The sequence below is a fragment of the Ischnura elegans genome, chromosome 2 (genome assembly GCF_921293095.1).
Source record: "Ischnura elegans chromosome 2, ioIscEleg1.1, whole genome shotgun sequence".
Lineage (NCBI taxonomy): Eukaryota > Metazoa > Arthropoda > Insecta > Odonata > Coenagrionidae > Ischnura > Ischnura elegans.
The window spans coordinates 110,239,959-110,267,439 of record NC_060247.1 but is presented as its reverse complement, the minus strand read 5'-3'; the positions used below and the strand labels follow the sequence as shown (position 1 = coordinate 110,267,439).

General features: G+C 39.2%; 1 protein-coding gene across 2 annotated transcripts; it reads left to right on the top strand.

Moving 5' to 3' along the window:
- Positions 1-1,776: 1,776 nt before the first annotated feature.
- On the top strand, positions 1,777-27,481 carry LOC124154380. 2 transcript variants are annotated; one of them, XM_046528066.1, is made up of 6 exons: positions 1,777-2,227; positions 6,135-6,223; positions 21,220-21,335; positions 24,632-24,783; positions 26,072-26,222; positions 27,302-27,481. In XM_046528066.1, exons 1-6 carry the CDS (start codon positions 2,197-2,199, stop codon positions 27,429-27,431), a joined length of 669 nt encoding a protein of 222 aa, XP_046384022.1. In that variant the 5' UTR covers positions 1,777-2,196; the 3' UTR covers positions 27,432-27,481. The 2 variants fall into 2 exon arrangements, with proteins under 2 accessions (XP_046384022.1, XP_046384021.1); XM_046528065.1 differs by lacking the exons at positions 1,777-2,227; positions 6,135-6,223 and adding exons at positions 19,335-19,909; positions 20,310-20,398.

Below are 27,481 nucleotides of genomic sequence, written 5' to 3'. Positions count from 1 at the left end.
AGTGGCCCGGAAAGCCAAAGGTCCGTGGTCGATTCCCGGTGCAGGGGAATTTTTTCTCATGGCAATTCTTGTACATAATTTAATGTTCCTGCGGAAAGAAAAGATTTTCTTATTGAGAATAAAAACCTTATGATTTTCCGTAAATGGGTAGCTGATACCAATGATGATTTTGTCGACAATGCACCATTTTAATATTGCAGAAAAATCGCACATTTCATGTGAAATTATCTCGAGCAAAAAGACGAAATTCTCCATATGGACATGACTTGAGTGACAGTTGTTTTGAATTCCCCCGAACACCTTCTGGTTTCTTCCTCTCCGCATTCAAAGAAATACATAAATTGCCTGCAATGAATAATATTTTGAGTAAATAAACACATTAAACCGGCAAAAAAATTATCTTAAATGAAGTGACCACGATTCTCTGGGCATTATGTCAACGGATATTTAAGAAAGAAATAATAATAAATTACACTCTAAAGGCCGAATTCATAGTTGCATCGTAACTGTACACTAAAGTTCGTCTTGATTAAAACCTTCTTATTGGTCAAGGCGAGTTTATTCGGTATCCGCTTTCATGGTCAACAAATAAACCAGTCTTGACAAAGGCGTCTTGATTATGAAACGGAATTTGCGAATAAGCACATTCTTGATAAGATATTCGTGAAGCAAATACTTATGACTTGCCTATGAATACGTCCCTAACTGTCAAGTCACTAATTAAATCCTTAAGCAAGTGGCAAAGATTTGAAATAACCCTCACATTAGAGATATTTCTAATGAGAGCATAAAAAAGTTTTCATTCGAAAAAAATTAGTAAAAGGAATTATATGTCTTCAACAGATTTTTTGATTGACTTCCCATTCATAATCGGGGTGGTGGTTATATTGTAAATCGCCGTAGTCTTAAGGTCCTTATTTTTTCCTAACTCCATAGGCCAGTTTCAACTTCTCGAAAGTCACATTTGCGGATTCATCAAGTGTAACACAATAGTTTATCGCAGAAATTTTCTCTAAATTACGGTGCTCTATTTCTGTAACACAAAAAAAAACACAACTTCACTGATGGCAGTGTCAAAAAAATGTATTTGCTGCATTGGGTTGAAACTCGCACTGAAGAAGTGCAAAAGATGAACAAATATGTCTATCACAGACCGGTGGACACAACGTTGACTGTTCACCCGTTTCTCTCAGTCGTGTTACACGGGGCATTGTCACGGTGAAGTTGTCGTTGTCATTATCATTATCATCCACTTGTCTGCAATGTCGGGTCTCAAAGGAATCATTCGCGGTAAAATTGTCTAAATTTTACTGTTATCTCATCATTCTTAATTTTAAACGACGGTCTGAGCTCAGAAGAGCCCTCACACATTCAACGTTTCACAAACTTTTCTCACACACCTCGTATGTGTTAAATAAATATTTGGTTTCGTAATAAATGTATGTATTTGCTAATAATTATAGTCGTAATCTCGGCACGTTCATACAGAAAAAGTTTCACCTGTACTTGAATGAAGGAAAGAAAAATTATAAAAAATGTAGCGGAATGTAATGAACTATTGGGGTTTGGGGGTCACTCCATTGACTGGTACACTGTCTTCTATTTCCGTCATCGAAAATTTTCTAATTATATTAGTTTTGAGGAATGGGTGGCCCAATCAATTCAAAAGCTTATCTGTAAGGTCAAAGCTCGTGGACTGAATTATTCCACTACGATAGCCGTCCACTTCTTTATCCCATCACTCGTCTTCCCAATACTTTAACGGGTGCACGCGTAAATTTTGCTATAGATTGGACTAGGCATAATTTCAGCTCAAAGTAAAGAGTTAAACTTTGGGTGTAGGTAGGTGATTGGAGGAGGCAACCGAGGCCTTATTCATTTGATCCATAAGGAAGGATAGGAAAGCAAGGAGGCGGGGCCATCAAAACGCTGGCCTGCTCTTGAAGAAAGACGCCTAGCTGACTACCACTTAATGCTCCAACCGACATATGGAGTGCTGTACTTCCAGTGCCCTCCATAAATAGCACAACGAGAGATCAGTCGTTCAGTGAAAAATCTCCGCCACTACCTGGATTTGATCCCGCGCCCACGGAAGAAGAAGCTAACTCTCCAGCATTCACAAGAATCCGTTCCACAAAAAAATCATAATATCTGAGGCGGGAAAAATCTCCTGGAATTATTCAGCTAACCCTCGGCATGGCTTCATTGACGCAATTGTTCATTATCGGTAAGTCATTTTTACGTATTGTATATTTCATACTATTGTGAATGAAAAGTTTTGACTCGGTGATTTTACAAAAAGTTTTTAATCAACCGCAGTTTCTTGGTTTCAACGGGGTTCGTCATCAGCACGTGGAAACCGAGGATGGTAATCAAAACTAAGCGAAAGTCAAAATATGTAAAATTTCAATAGTTTCGTTTCCGAATAGTTTCGAAATGTAGGAACAAAATGAAAAATAATTAAACCCTGTGAGCTAAATTCAGTGTCGAAACGAAATCGGTGTCGAAACTACTTCGGATCGAAACTAAACTATACCTCTGGGACGAAAGGAAACAAATCATGTTTCGCACCGGAGGGACTACTACGTGCTTTACCTTCGAACAGTTTAGTTTCGACCCACACACCGAATACAAAGTACGGTTGAATGGAGTATAGGTTCGCTCTACAGACTCCAGATGCATGGGGCACTTTTCCACTCATAATGTGCTACGCAGTGCTCAATCGCAATATGACGAAGCTAGTTGCTTTAACCTATCTACATTCTGTCATGAAATGGGTCGAAACTATTCCCTCTTTTCCCCCTCTACTCAACTTCTGTGATCGAAAATTAACTATGAGCAGCGGTATTTATATTAATTTGATTTCGTTCCTGGGAGTAAAGTTTTGTCCTGTGTAGAAACTAAACTGCTTAGTGATTTTTATTTCGTGCGGTAAAGAAACTAAACCTAGACCTCTTATTTTCGTTTCGTTTCGGGGTGGGAGCAAACCATGGAAATTCAAGTCGTAGGTAAGATTTAAGCATGGAAAAGATGAATGAAATTAACATTTTAAGGAAACTGTAACAGCAATTTATTAGTTTTTAAACATATTTGCTTGAATAATAATATTATTAAAAAATTATTTTCCCTAAAGAAATTAGCGATTTTTGCTTCTAAGGGGGGCGGGGCAGCTGCCCCCTCCTGCTCCTCGCTGGGTACGCCCATGAACGAAACATTTTTGTTTCGTTTCACATGTCATCCCTGGTGGAAAAAAAAGTTTTGTTCGAAGAGACAAAAAATATTTCTAATTAATTGCTGTGAGATGACGAGTGAATGTTTGTGTGATGTAGTATGGAAGGTATAATGAGATTCTTGGTTGAGAGGAAATTACGTAATGGCAAGGACGTGTTTACCTTCTTCGTAGAGGCACACGGTATGACATTTGAACGAGGTGAGCGACAGCTAAGGTAATTTGCGCCATTAGGGAGGAGCAGGTAAGGAAGGGTGGAGAGAAACCCGGCGTCCGAATTAGCCTGCTCGTAACGAAAGCAAAGAAACCACGGCTTAACATCGCATCCGACGGACGGAGTGTTGGGCTTTAAAAGTCCTCCACACATCATTCAAGCAGGAATCTCTGAAAAATCTCTGCCACCGCCAGGATTTAAACCCGGGCCCACAAGGTGGTAAGCCAACATTTTAGCCCTCACAGCAACTCGATCCTCCTTCTTCCTTGATTTTGGAAAGGCATATGATAGAGTGAACTGGGTGAAGCAAATGAATCTCCTGAAGAAAATAGGCTTATATTGGATGGATAGGCGACTCGTTCGCCGTATTCGTACGCCCAGACTGCGCATATGAGGGATGTTAACCAGAGAATCTGGGTGGGAAAGCATTGCCGAAAAGGTAAAGCTTTGCTCTTTCACCGATGTTTTAAACGTATATGTTGAGAAGGTGGTAAGATAGGCTTGGAATGAGTTGGAAGCTACTGTTAAAGTTGGAGAAATGACGTTAAAATCAGCGAGGTTCGCGTAAGTTCAGGCTTTGAGGTACCGGTCAGCGAAAGGTCTGCGGACTCTTCCGAATGCGTTACACAAATGTTGCGAGGAGAATAGCATAAGCATTAATCGTATAAAGTATAAGGTCATGCGGTTGCGTAAAGCATCGCGAAATAGGAATGTGACTTTTGAAATAGTGACTTTTACCAAACAGGGGAATGGTTCTTTGGGTGGCTTTCAAAAAAGGGATTTTTTTATTTTTTTTATTTCGGTGGTTTAACACATTCTTGTTTGGCTGGATTCTGTGACCCCATGGTTTTACCATAAAACCATCTCTACTATGAATTCTAGAAAAGGACTACAATTCTCGAACAGTTCCGTCACAATCGGCCACAGATCAAGGATGGAGGGTCTAACATCCTTGAGGAAGTGACTTAGTATTTGATCTATTCCTTCCTCTCGGCTCCAATTGAAATGTCCACGATTAATCCGTGGGACTAGACTAGATAACGAAATCTTCATGCCGACCCCCATGATCCCACCCACTCTATTCACTAAGGCGTTCAGATTCCCGAGACATTCTAATTTATTTTAGATCCACGGATGGTGGCATTACTGGCGATGGTTTCTTTACGCGGCCCACTAAAGAAAAAAAAAATGAGTTAAACATAGAAAGCTTAATCACTTGGTTTCTCCAGAAGTGTAACGTTGCTACTAAAATGTACTACTGAAGGTGAAGGTAGGTTAACATAGAGCATTTCCGGTCTATTCCGGCCATCTTCCTTCCCATCATGTACTTCTCTCTTTAGTTCACAATAAGGCTTAATCGCTTTCGTTATATCCATACATCATGTTCTATTCCACCGCCCACCATCCATTCTTCCTTCTAAATCGATTTTTAACCTACTCTTTTAGCTCAGAACCTAAGTATCCTCAGTCAGTGGTGGATCCAGGGTAGGATCAAGGGAGCTAAGTGGGGGCAATCTCCCAGCAGTAGTGGGGATCCAAACAAAATTTCTACTCTATGAAGTGTGAATTGGGTAACCAAGAGGGGGGGGAGGCTACAGCGATTAAATTAAGGTAAAGTCTACCGTGACTTCGACTTCGAAAAAGCAAAGCGTTAATAAGAGAATATCAGCGAAAATGAATGGGGCTTAGATGCCCCCATAGATCCACTACTGTTCTCTGTATCTAATATAGAAACAATCTTTCATGGCCCACCATGCCTAGCAGGACGCCGCGGCGTGCCCTACCTCTGCCTACTACTACTATCACCGTAACTTCCCTATGGTTTTCTGTCTCTCTGGGTGCTGATCTCGGGGTAGAAATACACACATCAGAGAGCGGGATATAAAAGAGGATATTTTATTCTCTTCTAGCAATAGGCATCAATCCCAGACATAAATGGGATTTCCCCCAGAATCTCCCAACCTCGTCTAAGAGTGACTCTTCCGCCGACCCCTCAAAGCTCAGAATTACGGGAAGGGTTGACCACATAATCTAGAAGTGGACCTAGAGGAAGGTTTTCAATCATTTTTAAAATCGAGCGAGAACGAGCAGCCTTTGAGCCATAGCGAGCTTTCGGGGAATCACCTGAAGAACAAAGAAGAACTCGTAGCCATAAGCCAACCTATTAAACTAAGCCTGGAGTTCCTGGAGTTAATGCGGCCTCGGAGAGCCTCAGAATTTACTGGAATTTTAGACTTCGGCAACGATTGACCAAGTCGAAGACACCCTATCACTGTCGCACCTTATGAATTCAAATAAAGTAACATAAAGAAAACTAATCTTCCAAATTGAGATCACTCTCGTTGTGTATATTTCAAGAATACCTGAATATATTCTCACATTTTCATATAATTCATTCATTCATTTTCTGATTTTTTATTCTTCCGAGGTCAAATTTAATCAGCAATCAGCAAACAAGCTCATGTGTTTCTTGTATTTAGGCTTCAGTGTCATAAATATTAGCATTCTCGGCAACTGTGAACTGTAAGCTTTCGCAAGACACGTTTGAAAACCTTTCATCCTGAACTCAAGACAATTTTACTTTGGAGTTCATTTTGATCTATTTAATAAATAATAAGGTGGATTCGAGTTTGTTTTGTTGTATTGAGGCTGTTATGATCGAACTCATTCGAGAAATTCATTTTTTTACAGGGTTTATTGTCATTCTTCTAACATTTGATCCATGCTCGGCAACGAACGCGCCCGAAAGGAATTTGACAGAATGTGAGAGATTTGCGATGGTAAGAATTATAGAAGCATGATTTTATTATTTTCTTCTCAAATGCCAGTATCGCAATACACGTAAACTATATACTTTCACAGAGACATGGTAAATGGTTTAAATTACTCCTACAAGTATATATAACTTTTAGGAATATTTACATACCATTCACAGAATTAAGGAAGGCGAGCATAATGATATTAAAATGAAAAAAATCAATATACTATATGAATTTTCAAATACCCAGACGATGAAAATTTAAAATATTGAATATATTCAACATCTCTTTCGAATGAACAGAATCAAAATGCTTAGAAACACAAATATTAAAAATAGGATGGATTTGTACTCATCAAATTAAAAAATTTTAAATGAAAAATTCAGTCAACAATTGAATATTTATAACTGACATAAAGTAAAAAGGTTTTATATTCAAGAGGACATAAATCAGTATACATCCGGAAGCTATTAACGTTTGTGTAATATTCATGGCCTGGATTACGTAGTAACTGCGACATAATAGTCTAAAATAGCCATAATGATCTATGAGGACAAGAATATGTGGAGAATTTCAAATTTATGAAAGAATTGGCGTTTAAGTTTTCACAAGTATTCTCATAATTCATTTTATAAGTTGTTTCATTAAGTGCAAGATTTTATGCATAAGAAATTGTTCTATTGTCATTGGTAATGCCTGCAAATGATGAAATGTTTGATAGTTCTACGTCAATTATCTTTATTTGCGCTGTTAATCTTGCCATTTTTTTCTCAAAAAATTGGTAATTTTTCTTTTGCACATACTGTAGATTATGTAAACTAGGAGCTAATTTTTGGCCAATATTTCTTTAGGATCCCAGAACCAATATATTTAACTGTATCCAAATGGAGTTTACTATGGAGAAAGTAGATGAAGCAGATAAGCACTTCAACAATAGCGAATGTCCTCGATGTCAACAATTTTGCAGGTGGTATTTTCATTCTAAGTTTACTATAAATTGATTTCTATCAAAAGTTATTTTTTACTAATAGTTATATTTGGAAGAAATTATTCAATTGGACTTTTCAATTTGAAAACAGTATTTAATAATTTTCTTTATTTTATGTTTACTTTAAATTTTACGTTTAATGCAAAATATTTACGAAATTTTATCACTTCAAAATTAAAACAAAATTTATCTTTAACACTAGGAGGACGGGAGTTTCGCGCTACCTAGAAGGACGGCTAGGGGTCATTTGACCCCTAAAATGTATTTTGGAATAAAACGCCTAATATTCAACCAATATTCAGTTTAATCGTATTAATTGTTGAATTAGTTCATTAAAAACACTATTTAACATTATTAAATATTATTTCCATCGTCAAAAGTTAATAACAATTATTTTATAGAATCATGAATTAAACCGTGTGTAGTAGTCGATTGCAAATCAAATAATGAAAATACATACACTGAATACAAAAGTTGTGTTACATGTTTAAACAATAGGGGTACTGGGTTTACAAAATTTGCATTAAAATTTTTAAAACTTATTACTTTGTTGTAAATCTCAGACAGACAGTATTTTTTCAGCGCTGTTTCCACAAAATATTTTTTGCGCTGAATGCGTTCATTGGACGATTTATTCATCTACATCTAAATCTACACACTAACCCGCAAGCCGCCTAACAGCGTGTGGCAGGGGGTGATAGGACACCAGCCATTTGCACATGAAAAGGAATTTGGAAAATGGGAAGGAAATTGGTGCAATTATTCAATTTGATGGTACATATTTGGCACCTTTTTCATTTTTGTGCCCGGGGAGATATGGCTGTTGGATTTGGAGACGTGTAAATAAATTGATACATGCTATCCATCATATCTACTCCCACTTTGTTTTTATTACGAAATAGGATGGTCTCTGGTATTCTTTTATTCGTTTCGGAAATAGTGTCGTCTGAGATCATGCTGCTGAGTGAAAGTACATTATTGTTCTAGCTTGCCTCATTCTACGAAAGAGTATGGCCTAAGGAATTTTTTGAACATTCGCTCTGAATGAATTACATGGGTATTTTAGGGGTCATGGATATTTGTGCGTCACGCCAGTTTTTTTCAGATCGTCCATGCAAGAGAAGTTTTCCATTTTTTTTATGACTTCCTGCCAGCAGGATGGATGGAAAATAATTGTTACAAGTTACATTTATTCCTGAATTCTTTAGTCACTTTAGTAACTATTTATTTCCCCAACGCTTGATTTGATGGCCAATCATCATCTTTGCCACAATATGGCAATTCATTTAGGCTGTATTTTCATTTCACATCAGTCAAAACCCAGTACTCGATTCCAAATTTGTCTGGTTTATTTGGAATTTACCTCATAAAAGGACAGCTGTATTTTGTTGGATAGAGCTGTGCATTTGCTATCACGCCAAAGTCGCCATCGGATTCACTATCTTGGACTTCGTCGCATCCATCACACGCAGATGTTGATGGATTGGTCAGAATGTCCTTGAACTGATGTTTACGATTCACTTCCAGACTGATCTTCAATATTCCCTACAGCTATTTGAATCGCGACGATTCTCTTCTCTTGATATATTTCTCGACTTCTTACTTTCTTCCTCAACTCGCTACTGATATGCATGCGAAAATATCTACAAACGAAAGCACATTATGGTAGAATCTTCTCTAGTTGCATTGGAGATATAGAGAGCTTGAGAGCATTAGAAATTCATGAAAAGGGCAACATTTTCAGAAGTAACGCTAATTGCCGTTCGAAAGGCAGGGACTCAACCGCCAACCGTATCCTAATTCGTATCTTCCAGGATCTTGCAGTAATGCTTCTTCTTCGACCTACGTGCGGATTCCAAGGGTAGGATTTACAGTAGAATTTTACAGTCCACCCAATTCCTCCGCTCTCTCAAAAAGAGGCAGGATTTTTCCCGAGGACGCAGCGTGCAGTCAACTCGCCCCAAACCCCGACGGGGTCAGGCGGCACTAATCCTGAACACACGGCAAAGGGGCTAGGTCAAGTGACAGTGCCGTCAGGCCAGAAAAATGAAAGTTATTCGTAAACCTGATGAGTCGATATTGAAAATAATGTCTCTAAGAGCTCTGAATCTTGGACGACGGAAAACAATTCTTGGGATACGTGACGATTTTCCGGTGTGGGTAATACAATAATCATTGAACAATAAATAAAACAAAATTAAAATATCATAATTACATCAATTTACGCAAATCAAGGATTGAAAAGGTTTTATTTCCCTTTGCTGTCCAAAAAATATCGAAAGATTGTGCACAACAAGTCGCTATGCCTAGGTTCTCGAAAACAGATAGGAGCCCTTGGGACGAAACTGGCATTGAACCGGGTACTTCCAGATTCAAAATGAAGCAGATCATCTACCACACTAGCCTCTTGCTGGTTTTATGATATACATGGCACTAAAGTGCCCACGGGCAAGAAAATAGCGCGAAAACCAGTTGTGGGTCAAATGACCCCTAGCCGTCCTTCTAGGTATAACACGTCATAAAAATTTTAAACAAAACACAATTGTTGAATTTTCACTAATTTATCAAAATATAGACCAAAATGAACAAAGTCAAAAAGTTTCAAAACTTAAAAAAATATTTTAATAAGAGAAAAATAAATTTGAATTCTGAAAATGGGTCAAATGACCCCTGCCGTCCTTCTAGTGTTAATAGTAAGAAGAGTTATAGATTGCTATATCTGTTATACCAGTTACAATTTCCACCCATTGTCAGTTCAGTTGTCACCAATAATATTACGTAAGCAACCGCCTTATCCTCCCCTCTCTGTCAGCAACTTAATGGGCCCCACAAGACAGTGGAATAGCTACGAGGGGCATTTCCCGGATACCAACCCCCCTTTCAACCTTTTATTACACGGTTTCAATTAATACTGGTACAAAAATAATTTTTTTAAGCCCGAAAAATCACGTTTTTAACATCGAAGCTCCTGAAAATATTCCGAACCCCACTTTGTCATGGGGTATTTTCAATACACTCCAGGTTAAGGGCCCCAAAATCTATAGCAAATCCCCCCATTTCAAAATCCTAACTACGCTACTGCCTTAAGGTGAGATTTCCCGCTGAAGCTGTGACGCCATGAAACACCTCTTCCCTGCCGTGAAAGAGCCCCCCTCATCCGTGACGTCGTCACATCGACTCCGCACAATACTCAAGACTAATCAATCTTAATACGGTTGAAACACATTCCCATGCCAGATGATGGCTGAGTAGCCAAATGAAAGGCAAGTCTTCGAGATATTAATTTTTATTTTATAACCTCTATCAGGATTCATTAAAGGAAGAGAATTGCATAAGCAAAGGAGGCGTTCCTGAACAGAAGGGAGCTTCTTGCGAAGGAGATCTTTGCGCAAGAGCTGAAAGAAGAGATTAGCGAAGAGTCTGATCTGGAATGTGGTTCTTTACGGTGCGGAATACGCTAGAACGATGACTTCTAGATACCGTTGGTGACTACAGGAACCTCAACACACGCACCATTCCAGTTCGCTACTCCGTCCGACATCTTCTCGATTTCTCAAATGCTTTTCAAGGATGCACCGTCTTCTACGTTATCAAGTTCACCTAGGTCTTCACCCAAATTCCTATGGATCCCGAAGACATCGAAAAGACATTAGTAATTACACCTATCTTCACATTCGAGCTCCTAATGCTGCTAAGCGTATCACTAACGAAGGTCTCGAAGGCTTGGCTGTCTGCTTTCCGTATTTGGATGATATTATGGTGTTTTAGAGCTCTACTTTCCGTATTTGGATGATATTATGGTGTTTTCAAGCTCTAATGTAGAACATATTTCAAATCTCCGGATCCTTTTCCATTTCCAGTCCGACTACGAAGCCGTCATGAACGGAGGTAAGTGCGTCTTCGGATCTCGCAAGGTCCCATTTCTCCACTTCGATGTCAGCGCTGACGACTTTTTACCCTTGTCTGATAAAGTTACCAAAATCAACAACATCGCTCCACCCAAGACCATTCGCTGTATGCGATGATTAATAGGAATGCTGAACTGTTCACTTTCCACATGCCGCATATGTCCAAGCTCCACTCAACTCAATACCTCAAGACGCTCAAAAGCTTCACTTTAATTTCCTGGACACCAGAGATCCCACAAACTTTCGAGGAAAACTGGTGTCTCTAGGGCCGCAACCCTCTCCCATACTCACAACCTCTGCACTTCTGGATCTCGTCGTAGGTGCCAGGCTAACTGCAATCTGTACTTTCCTGCAGTAACTCGACCGGTGATCTTGGAGACCACATCAGTTATTCTCAGAGAAGCTGACGCCTTTCTAATAGAAGAGGAGTGCCAACGACCGTGCACACTTCGCCGCCTACCAAGCAGTTTAACAACTATGCTGACGGTAGAAGCCCGCGAGTTCGCTATATTCACAGGCCACAGCCCCTATAATACGCCTTAGTACCACGAACCAGAAAACCCACACTTGTTCACCTTGGCAATTTCATCATCTTGTGTTCATGTCGCAGGTCATCACGGGTGTAATACAAATCTCTGGACTCGAAAACATCGTCGTGGACTGCTTCTTCATGAGAGAATCTATTATCACCCTTCAGATAGAATCTGTCCACTCCTACCCCGCCCGACCTCACCGTTATGTGTCGGTCCCAAGATGATGACTAGGAACTCTGTAAGCTCCTGCAAGACAGCGATGCTCTTCAGCATCTCCAGGTGCCTTTAAAGTAGACAGACATCTCACTGGGGATGCCTTCGCCAAACCACCATTTTATCCGTCCACACTGTCGGTTCAGCTCCAAAGATATCTCCTCATTTAATCATTCTCATGACAACACCGCAATCAAACTCATCTCCCGTCCATACAACTGACCTTCCATGCGTGCAGACTGTTCTCCATCGGCTCGCAGCTGTCTTGCCTGTCAGCATTGCAAGGTGCTCCACCATAAAACATCGCCGCTGAGAGACTTTCTCCTGCCAACTAAGTGATCCTTCCGCTTATATATTGACATCGTTGGACCTCTACCACTATGCGGCGGCTACCGCTACATCCTTACAATTGTCGACAATTTATCTCACTGGCCAGTGGAGGAACCCATAGAACATATCACCGTAGACAGGGTATTCCGCGCCTTTCTTTTGGGATGCGTCGCTCACTACGGCTGCTCTAAGCACATCACTGATGACCGCGACTGTCAGTTCGTCTCTTATCTTTTTTAACCTCCGTTTGCCAATCTGGGAACAAATTTACAACGCACCAAGAGTTATTTCCTGGCCAAAGGATTCCTTTAAAGCTGTACCGCATCCTCAAAGCGGCTTTTATGTGTCATTATACTTAACTCTTTGATAGATGCCTCACCTACAGTTATTCTTTGCGTCCGCACTACCTGATGATGCGACGTGCACACAGCGCGCCAGGAACTCCTCTTCGGGGAGAAACAGCGTCTCCCTGGGGACTTCTTCATCGGACTACGTGAAACGCCATCACTCAACCGCCCTCTTGCCACATCCGCGTGATTACTTGGCCCAGTTACGTCCGACCCCAGCGTCACGTCACATCACCCATCGGCAAGTCATTATTCACAAAGATCTAGCAATGTCTACCTACGCCTTTATTCCCCAATACACCGTACAAAATTCCCTGCAACAATCTTAAACGGGATAATATTCCATCCTCAGCCGTGACTAGACACTCAATATTTATGGTAGACTTTCAACTGGGTCCATCGACTGACTCAAGCCAGCTCATATCCTACAGGAGGACTACACGTCTAAATTCTTTACGCCAGTAGAATTCCTTCATTTCTAGCACCGCCGCTAAGCTCAACATCAAAAATTTACCACTAGCTCCTCCATCAATTAGTCTTTCATCCGATGCTGGCGACAATGCAAGAGTATCAGGCAGTCCTTATAAACTCGTTGCCACTTTCGACCTTTGAACCGGCACCCACCGGCTAGGAAGTCAACTTGATAGCTACGTCAACAACACGAACCCCTATCCCTATTTTACCAGTGAAAGTATTAACTTAATTGTTCATTTGTTTCAAATTCTAGTTAATCACTAACCAATGACACCCATTCTCATTATTTGTTAATTTACACTTAAGAAGTAGTCAACAGGCGTAATATTCACCACCAAAAATCATAAATGTTCACTATAACTTATTTTTAAAATGATATTTTTATTTTTTCGGTCTCCCACCAGCCGCAGGCAATATGTGATGGAATGCATTCAAGAGCGAGCGACCAATCTGTCTCGAATCTTGCCAAGGACAAAGGAAATGACAGAATTTTTAGTGGATTTCTTCAAGATTGGGATTCCATTCGTTTGCGACAATAATGGAACGATGTTAGCCGGTAAATTGATTTCATTTTAAGTTTAGTGGGAGATACTTTGTATTTCTGAATTAGGAGTTGTTATTCGAATTACGTTACACTTAGCCATATGCGGGCAATTTTCGAAGTTCTATCAATGACCATCTACGACGCTGGAGTGCCAGATCACTAATTTGGCTCACTTCCACGGAAACGAATCATTACCGTTGTCTCTGCATAAATTCCTGAGGCATGAAAGACTCATTGAACAATTCATTTCAACACTAAGTTGCTCTTTGAATGCAGTAAATTCTTCCAGATAATTTGTTTTAATAAAACTCCTATGCTCCATTTTTTTGAAGAATTCATTTTAATAACTCATATGCTCATTTTTATAAAAATTATGTATAAAAATCTATTACAAGAAACATCCTCTTTGTGGCATCCAATTGTTATTGGCCAATACAATAGCATAATGGAAATTAGAAATACAAAATATAGTCACCAATCATGATTAAGGCTAGATTAATTTAAAAAATAATCAGGATAATATGGGTAATATAATAATAATAATAATAATAGTAATAATAATAATAAAATAATAATGATGATTTTTGAGTCCTACAATAATTAATGTTTTCCAAGATTAATCCATCATGCTTATTCTTACTATATTTTGTGGTAAAACTTGCCATGAACAGTTAGCTTGCTAGTGATTACAATTTTTTCATAACATAGTTTTCTAAATAACGATGCTATATCAGGTGCTTCCGAGACAGTTCACTCCTTTGAAAAATATCCACAGTTAAATTCTACAGCAGCCCACACTCACAACATGGGACCGAATGAGGTCCAGTTAACTTAAGAGCCCAGTTACCCCCGAGCACTTTATACCTGTGTATACACCGATATACATGTATATCGCTGAATGAATTGAATTTGAGTATTCTACCGATTAAGGTAGGTTTCCATGGAGTAATAAAGATGTTCTCTGGGAACCTCCCTTTTCTTCCAACACTGCCCTCTTCAATTCACTGTAAGGCCTACTCCCTTTCAATCTATCTAAAAATCCTATTCTTTTCCTTCCCCTCCCTCGTTTCCCTAACATTCTACCCTCTAACACCTTTTTCAACATCCCCTCCCCGCTAAGTATTCCCTCCATCCATACCTTCTGTCTCCTCCGTATCTCATCTAAATGCTGCCTCTCCTCACCCACCATGTCCAGCACTTCGTCGTTCCATTTCCTCTCCATTCTTCTCCATATCCACATCTCGAATGCCTCCAATCTTCTCCCGTCTTCTTTCCTCAGTGTCCACGTTTCCGCACCGTAGAGAGTTACACTCCAGATCAAACTCTTCATTAACCTTTTCTTTAAGCTCTTACATAACATAGACACTTTAATAAATGAAATATGATTTAATGCTTTCCCGGCGAATAATGTGGGTAAAATTTTCTCGGGATTTCCACCGGGTTAGTGTTTTAATATCGGCCAACGTTTCAAGTACCGTCTCGGCACTCATCTTCAGGGCTGAATGCCCTCAAGATTCAGCCCTGAAGATGAGTGCCGAGACGGTACTTGAAACGTTGGCCGATATTAAAACATTAACCCGGTGGGAATCCCGAGAAAAGTTTACCCACTTTAATAAATGGTTTAACCAGTCCTATTTTTAATAAAAAAGGAAAACTTTTTGGCGTGATCAAGCGATGGACAGTAATTTTTGTATTAATTGACATTGTAAAGATAAGAAAAATTTATATCGCCTTTAATTAGCTATCTGTACCAAGCAGTGCAATATGATCTGTCCGGAAACTTATTTTTATCCATCAGTTTACAAAAATCTGATTTCCGGTGTACGATAATTAAGGTTGATGATACGTGGAATTGGGCCTCATGTTTTATTTCAGAGCGGTGAAAAATGTTCAGCATAGTGAAAAATGTATTAAGTCAATTATTGATATTGAGGGCAGTTTCTTTCAGCTTACGATGGATCATAAACAGAAGACGAAGTGATTGATGAAAAATTGTTTCATAGCTAAATATTGAGCACAGTCGTGGTGTCTTTTCACCATAATCGCCTCTATCATGTAATAATAGGGTGGTTTTTGATTATTTTTTTATTGCCTAAATCGAAAAATCCAATCTATTACTCCTGGAGTACGTATTTCACGCTTTTAGATTTTTAAATGACGATATCTATTTTTCGCGATTAAATGAAAAGTGAAAAATTTCAAGCGCGCGAAAACGCGATGGCTAAGTAGGAATGATGGGAAAAAGTCCGGTTGATGGATTTCTGGTTCCACCTCCATCCTTATGAGGTGATCTTTGGGCGAGGCTTGAGCGTCGATACGACGCAGGCTGCTATCAGATAGCGGAGTACCCTGCTAGATGGTAGCGCTTGGCTTAAATAAGGATTATTTATGCCGTTATCAAACGAGGAAAACTATCCGACCTTAGCCAGTTTTAAAAGGTGATTATGAAGACATGTTTCCCTGAGCTCTGTGCCTCATGCATGTATTGGTAACATCAGAAGATGTAAAACTCCTATCTACTCGTATAGAAACTAGGCCCCTGTGACGTCACGTGGCGTGGCATCGTATGGGCGCCAATCTGGCCTTTTTCAAATGAGGATAAAAATTGACCCTCTGCCATTCGTCTAAACCGGTATTTCTAAAACCAAATGATTTGTATATTATGAATACACTAACGGTGGGTAACGAATCGCAATCAATGCCTTTCGTTTTATTTGATGAAGGAAACTACCCTATTGGTCACGCCTTTGGAAATGCTTTAAGATGCCTACCATAGAAGGTGACGCAATTAACTTTCAATGAAATTTGCCTTGTCGTGAAGCTCATCGCTTATTTGCAATAGCTTTCCTCCTAGCCACATCTTTATTTCAGCGTAATGTCCGAAGCCACGCGGCACTAGGTTGGCATTGCACGGCGAAGTTTTTATGGAAATTTCGTCACGTTTGAGCCTCTGTATCTCAGTAACGGGTAGGATCTATGTCAAATGAAGTACATATCAATAAATTTCAATCGTTTTTTAGTATACCTGCGAAGTTTCAAGTTTATAACTCAAAAAAAGCCATTTTGTAGTTTTGTCCGGCTTTTTCCGATTTCCACCCACTGTGCGGCGGGTGATCGAAAATGCCCCAATGAAATTACTCAAGGAGCAGTTGGTCTGCTTCAGCGCTGAGATGACACTTCCATTTGTCAGCATGTGTATTCTTTTCTTTTGAATAGGAATGGACCTAGTATTCCACAAAGTTTAACACTCCAGCCACTGTGCATCAAATTAATTCTCTTTTATCGGCGTAAAGGTCAAGATGATGTCGACGCTGAAACCTTTCGGCGAGTTTTCTGTCTGTCGCTCCGCAGTGCGTCTTTGGCGAAATCATCATATGGGGCAGAGTAGCTAATGAGATTACAAACTTTAAACTATCAACTTACGGTGAGAAGTTTCTTGAGCGTATGGTGGGGAGGACGCGCAGTTGCCCTATCTGAGCAATACCCGCCTGTCACTTATAAAGTGTTTTTAAATTTTTAAGAGTTCGGAAAATGAAAAAAATCCGCCCTCATAAATTTGAAAGGATATATTTTTTTATATTCATCTTAGATAATGCTGTATAACCTATGATATTCTTCCAGAGATGACAAATGAAGAAAATGAGCGATGTTTGCATGAGCACGGCCAAGTATGCACACATTATATGCCAATGATTCACTTACCGAGCTACCTGAGTTTCTGTGAAAATCAGCATGCAGAAAATGACCTCTTCTTTGGAAATCAAACTTGCCAGTAAGTACAATTATTTAATGAATATACATCGTGTTATGGAATCTATAACTTATTGCCTGTTCCTAAAATAAAATGAACTAGACAAGTTGTACACAAGTTCTAGTCAATAACTAGTCAAGAATCGTTATTTTGGTTTTACGCAGCTTTCCACTGAATTCTCCTATCAAGTAGTCTCCTCACAACCACGCATGTCTATTTTTTCTCGTACTCGTGAAAATTACAACATGCCAATAAATAAAAAAACAGGTGAGGTAAAACTCGTGGTAATTATGTGGGGGTTTTCCCTACCTTTGAAATCGCAGTTTCATAGCTGTTAGCCAGCGTAAGTTAACTGTTAGCCTGACGTAAGCTAGCGTTAGTTATAGCTAAGAAAATGTTACTACGCTTGCACTGAAATGCGTGTCGATCTGCCAAACTACCATGGTTTCCACCTTGACTGGTAATAAAAGAGCTAAGACCGGTTGCCCTCAACCCCAGGAGATGTGAAGCACATAATGTTGTGGGAGGCTTACCGTCTGTAACTCAAGAAGCGTCACATCTCTAACTGAAGCATATACTCAATTAAATTTAGAATGCCGTCACATTCAGCCACTAAAGCATGGTTGACGTGCAAACTCACTGACTTTGTGCCAAACTTCTACATCTAAACGGATTTGCCGTCCCCAACACGTAGGACACACTCGGTGGATTTAGATTTCGACAGTATGCAGCATTTACAGAGTCCTGAATTCGCCGATATCTGATATTTCTGCTCACTGTTGAACATATGAAAAAATTCAATAATCGTCAAACCCAAAAGTAATACATGAAGATGAGGTAAAAAAGAATTTAATACGATGATTATTGCAAAGATAGTAGTGAAAGTATTTATCAACAAATATATTTAAATATTGTCGCTCAATTAACGTTTCCTGATATTGACATTCTATGTTTAATATTACAAATTACATAAACGATTATCTTACTGGTAATTTGTCATACTTTTAACGTCAAACTAATTAGCATCGACAACTAATTTGTTAGTTTAATTATTCGTGATTTTTTCTCATAACAGGGGCGTCATAACGTATCTGGAGTGCTCAAAGGAGAATATCGAACCATGCTCCTCAGGATTGAAGGACTTTGTCGGGGGTGCAATATCCGCCTTCACGGGCATTGCATCATGCGCTAAATATGACTTGTAACTTGTGTGTACATGACATTACGGGTCAAGTAAATATCAAAAGAATTTCAATGACTTGATTACTTTTCTTGTCTTTTCCAAATGCTTGATCACTTAACGTCAAGTATGACCAAAATGTGAGAATTTTACTTGTTTAGAGTCATAAAAGGCATGCATAAATATTTTCATATATATAAGTCACCAAGATCATCCAATTTCATCTATAACCAATTTACAAGGTTTGACCCGCCAAGCCCCAAACCCATGATCAGTAAATGAATCAGTAAAACGTATTATGCTCGGTGTTTCTCCTTACGAAAATTACTAATACAGATGACAATTTCTGCTCAACCAATGAAAAAATAAATAAGTACTGGCACAACTTGCTTGGCAATAAAGAAACAAATATGTTCCACCAAAGTAAATTACGCCAAGTCAAAATCACAGAATTCATTACAATAATAAGGGAGAGAATATTAAGAAAACATTTCCCAAGTAATATGTAATCAGATGCAATAAAAATAAATTTATTTTGACAACGTAATTTCTCACCATCTGCCTCACACTCTTGTGTTGGCTTCTACGGCACCGCGTAGATGCAGGCGCATAGAATCCAAGTAATCTATCCTCCAAGTCGCGTTCCTTTTTCCAATAATATGCACAGAGAAAAACTTTAAGTTGCATTAGTTCTTCATTCACACATGTGAGTGAGGGTCATTTATCTCGGCACTTTCTTTAAGTGCGCAATTCCTTAGCATGTCTCGGGATTGGGATCATTCCATTGATTAGACTACGGTGCTCTTACCCGTTATCTAAAAGTTTCTCTGTATTTTTGTTAGAGGGATAAAGGCCCAATCACTCCAAGAGCTAATCAGTAAGGCCAAAGATCGTGGACTGAATTAGTCCGTGACGATAGGCGTGCATTTCTTTCTCTGATCACTCGATTGCCCAATACTTCAAAGAGTACAAGCGCAAATTTTGCTGTTCCTTAAACCAGGAAAATTTTCAGCTCAAAGTAATAGAGAAGAAGCAAGCTTAGGTGCAAGCAAGGTCTTTGGAGGAGGTAACCGAGATCTTATTAATTTGATCCATAAGGAAGGACTGAAAAGCAAATAGGCTGGAACATACAAAACGCTAGCCTGCTCTTGAAGAAAGACGCTGAGGTGACAACCGCTTAGTGTCCCGCTCGACGCGACGGAGGGACTGCTGTACTTCAAGTGCCCTCCATAAATAGCACAACGAGGGATCGGTCGTTCAGTGAAAAATATCCGCCACTTGGCGGATTTGAACCTTTGCTCAGGGAAGAGTAAGCTGACTCTCCAGCATTCACAAGAGTGCGATCCACAAACATCATAGCATTTAAGGCGAGCAAAATCTCCTAGGAATTATTCAACCAACCCTCGGCATGGATTCATTAAAGCAAATTTTCACAATCGGTAAGTCTTTTTTACGTACCTATTGGTTAATTTATACTATTGTGAATGGTAGGTTTTGACTTCGTGATTTTACACAATTTCTTTAATCGACCGCGGTTTCGCCATTTAGTATTTAATGGAGATCAAATTTCAACAGCGACCAGCAAACATATGCTCACGTATTTTGCTTTAATTTGGGTTTCAATTTAATAAATATTAGCATTTTGGGCCACTAGGCGCTGTAGTCTTTCGCAAGGCTCTTTTGAAAACCACTCATCATTAACAAAAGACAATTGTGCTTTCGACCATTTTGATCTGCATTTTCTAATTTTCATCTCCAGAAATAATTTTGTCAATTGGAGTTTGTTTTATTGAAATGAAGGCTGTTATGATGTACTCCGAAAAACTCGTTCTTTTACAGGGTTTTTCGCCATTCTTATAGCATTTGATCCGTGCTCGGCAACGACCACGCCCGAAAGGAATTTGACAGAATGTGAGAGATTTGTCTTGGTAAGAATTATAGAAGCATGATTTTATTATTTTCTTCTCAAACGCCAGTATCCCAATACATGTAAACTATATACTTTCACAGACACATGGTAAATGGTTGAAATTACTCCTATGAGAACATCTAACTTTTAGGTATATTTACATACCATTCATAGAATTAATGAAGGCAAGCATAATGATATTAAAATGAAAAAAATCAATATACTTACTATACGAATTTTCAAATACCCAGATGATGAAAATTTAAAATATTAAATATCATCAACATCTCTTTCGAATGAACAGAATCAATATGCTTAGAAACACAAATATAAAAAATAGGATGGATTTGTACTCATAAAATTAAAAATTTTTAAATGTAAAATTTATAACTGACGTAAATTAAAAAGGTTTTATATGCAAGAGGTCATAAATCAGTATACATCAGCACGCTATTATTCATGGCCTGGATTACGCAGTAACTGCGACTTAATAGTCTAAAATAGCCACAATTTTCTATGAGGACAAGAATATGAGGAGAATTTCAAATTCATCGGAAAGAATTGGCGTTTAATTTTTCACAAGTATTCTTATAATTCATTATATAAGTTTTATAAGTTTCATTTAATGATTCTTAGTTGCAAGATTTTATGCATAAGAAATGGCACTACTGTCAATGGTAATGCCTGGAAATGATAAAATGCTTGAAGGTTCAACGTCAATTATCATTATTTGCGATGTTAACCTTGAATTTTTTTGCTAAAAAAAATTGGTAATTTTTCCCTAGCATATACAGTAGATTTTGTAAGCTAGGAGCTAATTTTGGGCCAATATTTCTTTAGGATCCCAAAATAGATGTATTTGTCTGTATGCAAATGGAGTTTACTACGGAGAAAATAGAAGAAGCAGCTAAGCACTTCAACAATAGTGAATGCCCTCGATGTCAGCAATTTTGCAGGTAGTATTTTCATCAAAAGTTTTCTTTAAATAAGCATCCATCAAAATGTAATTTAGTATTTAAAGTTATATTAGACATAAATAATTGGATTGGGGTTTTAAGTTTTAATGCTTAATTTCATTTTTTTATATGAAATCATTTCAGGTTTGATTCTGTTGAAGTTTGGTATATCCATGTTAAAACACTAATCGAAATTTTTCGCACTATTTAATACAACACTCGACGACCCACTATTGTTTCAGCACATTGTGTTGCTTTGCCATTACCTTGAAAATTACACGATGTGTTGAAACCATGTTCAGTCGTTTAGTAATGTATTAAATAGTGTGTAAATTACAATTTTTGTTTTTATCACTTTCTTTTATTATTTTATAATATTTTCACTTTAATTTTTAAGTTTTAATTAGAATGTTTAAAAAATTCATTAGCTCTGAGTTAAAAATAATTTATCAACAACGATGAGAATATTTAGGGATTGCTAGTGGTTCTCTATGGTACCAGTGAAAACATCTTTCCGCTGTCGCTTCAGTTGTCACCAAAAATATGACGTAAGCAACCCCTTAACCCACCCACTGCCAGCAATTTAATGGACAACTCAAAGCAGTGGCAAAGCTTCTAGGGGGATTTACCCGGTTCCCACCGCTATCCTTTTGAGTCTTAATACATTATTTTAATAAAATATCGTAAAAAAAGGAAGAGAATATAATTAGCATAGGAGGCGTTAATGAACAGGTAGGAACTCCTGTGAGGATCGTTGTGCAAGAGTTGAGAGAAACGGTTGGTGAAGAGTCTGCTTTGAAGTGCAGCTCTTTATTTGTTTATTTATTTCACACACCACCGAAAACAGCACTGTTCGGCCTTTACATCGGGGTTGATAACATTTCATAATCATGGCGCGGAAACGTGGACACTTAGGAAGGAGGGCGACAGACGACTGGAGGCGTTTGAGATGTGGGTGTTGCCAAGAATGAAGAAGGTGAAGTGGAATGAGACAAGGAGGAATGACGAAGTGCTGGACATAGTACCTAACGATTTGATCGTTGGATTATTTTTCCTCATCGGATAATCCTCCAAAATTGTGAGAATAGCAATGGCTGTTGCCTGGTTTCGCTGATGGCAGGACCCGCCTACCTTTGTGACGGTGCGGGATTCCTCGTCCCATCCCCACTTCCCTATCCACTCCCAGGAGGTGTCGTTGGGCTCCTACCGCGGCGGCTCTTCCTTCCTTTTTTCCCTCCAGTCCACATCCTTCTGAGGTGCAGAGGTGATAAGCTAACGCTTCCAAACCCTGCCCTCGGGAGTGTATCCTAGTGAGCCCGCCCTAGGGTCTCGTATCCGCTGTTGGACATAGTAGGAGAGGAGTAGCAACTTTGTTTTTGAGTTACGGAGAAGACAGAAGGAATGAATCTAGCGAGTACATAGCGGGGAGGAGATGTTGAGAACGATGTTGGAGGGAAGAATGCTAGGTGAGCGAGGAAGAGAAAGGAGGGAAATAAGATTTTAAGATGGAATGAAAAGTAGCAGGCCTTACTGTGAATCAAAGAGGAAATTTAATGAAGGAAGGAGAGGCTACCTGAATGATTGAGTACTTCAAGGAAATCTGCCCCAATTTTTTGGATACTTTAATAATAATTTAAGGTAGTAATGTTATATGATAAGTAAGCAACGCAGAGAATGGAATAGAATAAGATTTATAGCTAAAAGGACGAAAGGGAGTAAGCCTAATGGTAAAGTGCTTGAGACAAGGGAGGCTACCAGAATGATTCTTAAGTGAGTTTTCTTGGATAATACACAATTTATTATAGCATTCATTTTTTACAGGGCGCGAACCGTGCTTCAATGAATTATCATCATCGTCAGGCGCTGCGCCTGTAATATCCAAGAAAACTTACAATGGAATACCACAAAATTAATCGTCAGTCAGTGAATTTTTCTTCATAAATGCTCCATGGAAACCTACCATAATAGGAAGAATATTATAAAAACAAGTTATAATGATTCTTTCGAATATCATGTCGAATTAAATCTTGAACGAGCTTGTGACCCTGGTCATTCTCAGATGAACTGCACGGGAAAATGATAAGGGGGATTCAACTATGCGATTCTTCCGCTCAAATGCTGACATCGTTGGACCAATACCACCATGCGGCGCCTACCTCTATCTCCTTACCATGGTCGACCGGTTATCTCACTGGCCAGCGGTAGAACCCCTCGTACATATCACCGAATACAGCGTCTTCCGCGCCTTTCTTCTGGGAACGGTCGCTCACAACGGCTGCACAAAGTACATCAAGTGTGACCGTGACTGTCCGTTTCGCCCTTCTCTTTTTTAACCTCCGTTTGCAAACCTGGAAACAAATTGGCAACGCACCACGAGTTATCCCCTGGCCAAAGGACTCCTTTAAAGCTGTACCGCGTCCTCAAAGCGGCTTTTATGCGTCTTTATACTTAACTCTTGGATAGATGCCCCACCTACCACTGTTCTGTGCCTCCGCGCTACCTGAAGAGGCGACGTGAAGACGGCGCCCGAGGAAACCCTCTTCGGGGAGCAACTGCATCTCCCTGGGGACTTCTTCATCGACTCCGTGGAACACCCGTACTCAACGGACCTCGTACCTCATCCGCGTGATTACATGGCCCAGCTACGTCCGACCCCGGTGTCACGTCACATCACCCATCGACAAGTCTTTATTCACAAAGATCTAGAAATGTCTACCCACGACTTTACCCGCCAAGACGCGGTGCGATCTTCCCTGCAACCGCATTACACGGGATAATATTCCTTACTCAGCCCTGAACAGAAGGCTTATACACTCAGTATTTATGGTAGTCCTTGAACTGTGTCCATCGACCGACTCAAGCCAGCTCATATCCTGTAGAACGACTACACGCCTAGATTATTTACGCCAGCACGGCCCCTAAACTCACCACTAAGTCCTCCATCAATAAGTCTTTCACCCGACGCAGGCGACGATACAGGGGTATAGGGCTGTCTCTAAAAACGTTTCGCCACTTCCGAACTTTGAACCGGGACCCACTGGCTAGGAAGCCAACTTGATAGCAACAACACCAACATGGACCCCCATTTCCTATTATATCAATGAAATTATTTACTAAATGACACAATTGTTTCAAATTCTAGTTAATCATCAACCAGTGATACCAATTGTCATTATTTGTGAAGTTAAAAGAGGGGAGTAGTTAACAGAAATAACATTCACTGCCAAAAATCAAAAATGTTCACTGTAACTTATTTTTAAAATGATTTTTGTTTTCTTTTTTCGGTCTCCCATCAGCCGCAGGCAATCTGTGCTGGAATGCATTCATGAGCGAGCGACCACTCTGTCTCGAATCTTGCCAAGGGCAAAGGAAATGACAGAATTCATGGTGGATTTCTTCGAGAGTGGGATTCCATTCGTTTGCGATAATAATGCAACGATGTTAGCCGGTAAAATTGATTTCATTTCTAGTTTGGTGGGAGATACTCTGTATGTCCGAATGAGGACTAGTTATTTGGATTAGGTTACGCTTAGCCATGTGCATAATTTTTATCAGTCACCGTTTACGGCGCTGGGATGCCAGCTCTTAAATTGTGCTCACTTCCACGGAAACAGTTCATTACCGTTGCCTCTGCATAAATTCCTGAGGCATGAATGACTCATTGAACAATTCATTTCACTTCCTAGCAGCTCTCTGAATGCAGTAATTTTTATTCGGAGATACAGAGCTTTCCCATTTCTTCCAGATAATTTGCTTCAATATAACTTCTACGCTGCGTAGATTTTTTTGGAATACTTTATTTCCACATCTCATGAGCTCATTTTAATAAAAATTATGTATAAATATATATTACAAGGATCATCCTCACTATGGAAGCCAATTATTATTTCCCAATACAATCACGTCATGATGGAAATGAGAAACACAAAATATAGTCGTCAATCCTGATTAAGTCAATATTGACTAAAAATAATATGGATAATATAATAGTAATGGTCTCTGAGTTCTACGGTAATTATTGTTTTCAAAGATTAATCCGACTTGATTATTCATACTAAATTGTGTGGTAAAACTTCATTCCTTGAACAGCTTTCTCGCCTATGTCTAAAATTTTTCTTAACACAGTTTTCTAAATAACACTCTTTTCACTTTCTCGCCGCTGAAAATTTAAAAAAAAATCGCCTTTATCGGCATAATTTGTATTGGACATATCGCCGGCCTCGGTGGCGGCGGGGTAACGTTCTCGCCTGCCAAACAAGAGGTCGCGGGTTCGAGTCCCGCCTGGGTAGGTTTCCCCGATCCAGGGCATGGTCGTATGTGTACGTTTACTTGTTACATTTGTTGAACACCCCGGTGTAAAATGGCCAATAAGAGCTCTATCCGGTGGATTGAGAATAAAATAAAATAAAAATAAAAAATAAATAAATCTCAAAGCGTGTGAATGTTGAAGCCATTCGGCGAGTCATTCTGGCTGTCTCCCCGCAGGGCACCTTTGGCGAAAGAATCATTTGTGGCAGAGTAGATAATTAGATTACAAACTTTAAACTAACAAATTGGCTTTAGCGCATGGTGGGGAGGACGCACAGTTGCCCTATCCGATCAGTAACTGCTTGTTGCTTGTATGGTGTTTTTTTTTGAGCAATCGGAGAGTGAAATTAAATCCGCCCTCGTAAATTTTAAAGGAAAAATCATTATATAATAATATTAATCTTGTGTAACCTATGATACTTTTTCAGAGTTGATAAATGAAGAAAATGACCGGTGCATCCGCGAGAACGCCGGAGAATGCAAAAAATATATGTCAATGGTTCGTATGCCGAGCTACCTGAGTTTCTGTGAAAATCAGGATCAAGCAAATGACCTCTCCTTTGGAAAACAAACTTGCCAGTGAGTACAATTATTTAATGAATGTACATCGTGTTATGAAAACCGATAACTTAATGCTTATTCCTTAAATCAAATGAACCTCACAAGCTCTACACAAAGTCTGGTCAATAACTAGTCAAGAATCGTAATATTGATAATACGCTGCTATCCACTCAATCAAGTAATCTCCTCACAACCACGCATGTCTATTTTTCTCATACTCGTGAGAATTACAACATGCCAAAAAATAAAAAAAATAAGATAAAAAGGTGAGGTGAGGACGACTGCACTGAAATGCGGGTCGCCCTGCAAACTACCGTGGTCTTCATCTTGACTGGTAATAACAAGAACTACTGCCCCCTCCCCCAGGTGATGTGAAGCGGATAATATTGTAAGTGGCCTCCGACTAAAGAATTTTCACGAGGCACATCTTACCGAGGGAGACACTAATGTAACTTCGGAATGCCATCGTCTTCAGCCACGAAAGCATGGTTGACGTCCAAACTCGCTTATTTTTTTCCCAAACCCCTTTATCTAAAAGTTGATATGCCAGCCCAAAAGCGTTTGGCACCCTCGGCAGCTTTAGGTTTCGACAATTTGCAGCATTTTCAGACTCCTGAATTCGCCGATATCTGATATTTCTGCTCACAGTTGAACATACGAAAAAAGTTAGTGGTGACATGGCCGTCAGGAGTAGGAGTCAAATTCAAATTAGTGGAGAAAACTTCTGGAAGCCATTCTCCATGGAAACGATAATTTAGGAGACTGCAAAATGATGTGCATTGAGAAAATTTTAAATAATAAGGAAATTTTTTATCAGTATTTGAAAATGGTCAAACCAAAAAATATGCATGAAGCTGTGGTAAAAAATTTAAATTCCGAAGAATAAAACAAAGATACTATTGACAGTATTTATAAAAAATACATGTAAATATTGTGAGTCAATTTTTGCTTTCTGTTCTTGATATTCTATGACTAAGATAATAAATTACATACACGACAATAGTACTAGTAATTTATGCCCGGTTTTTACCGTCAAACTATTCCTTTGAGTCAACTCATTGGTCTGTACAATAATTTGCGTTTATTTCTCATTACAGGGGCGTCATATCGTATCTGGAGTGCTCAAAGGCGACCATAGAACCATGTTCCTCAGGTTTGAAAAACTTTGTAGGTGGTGCAGTATCCACCTTCAAGGACAATGGTGCATGCGCTAAATATGACTTGTAACTTGTGTGTACATGACATTACGGGTCAAGTAAATATAAAAAAAATTTCAA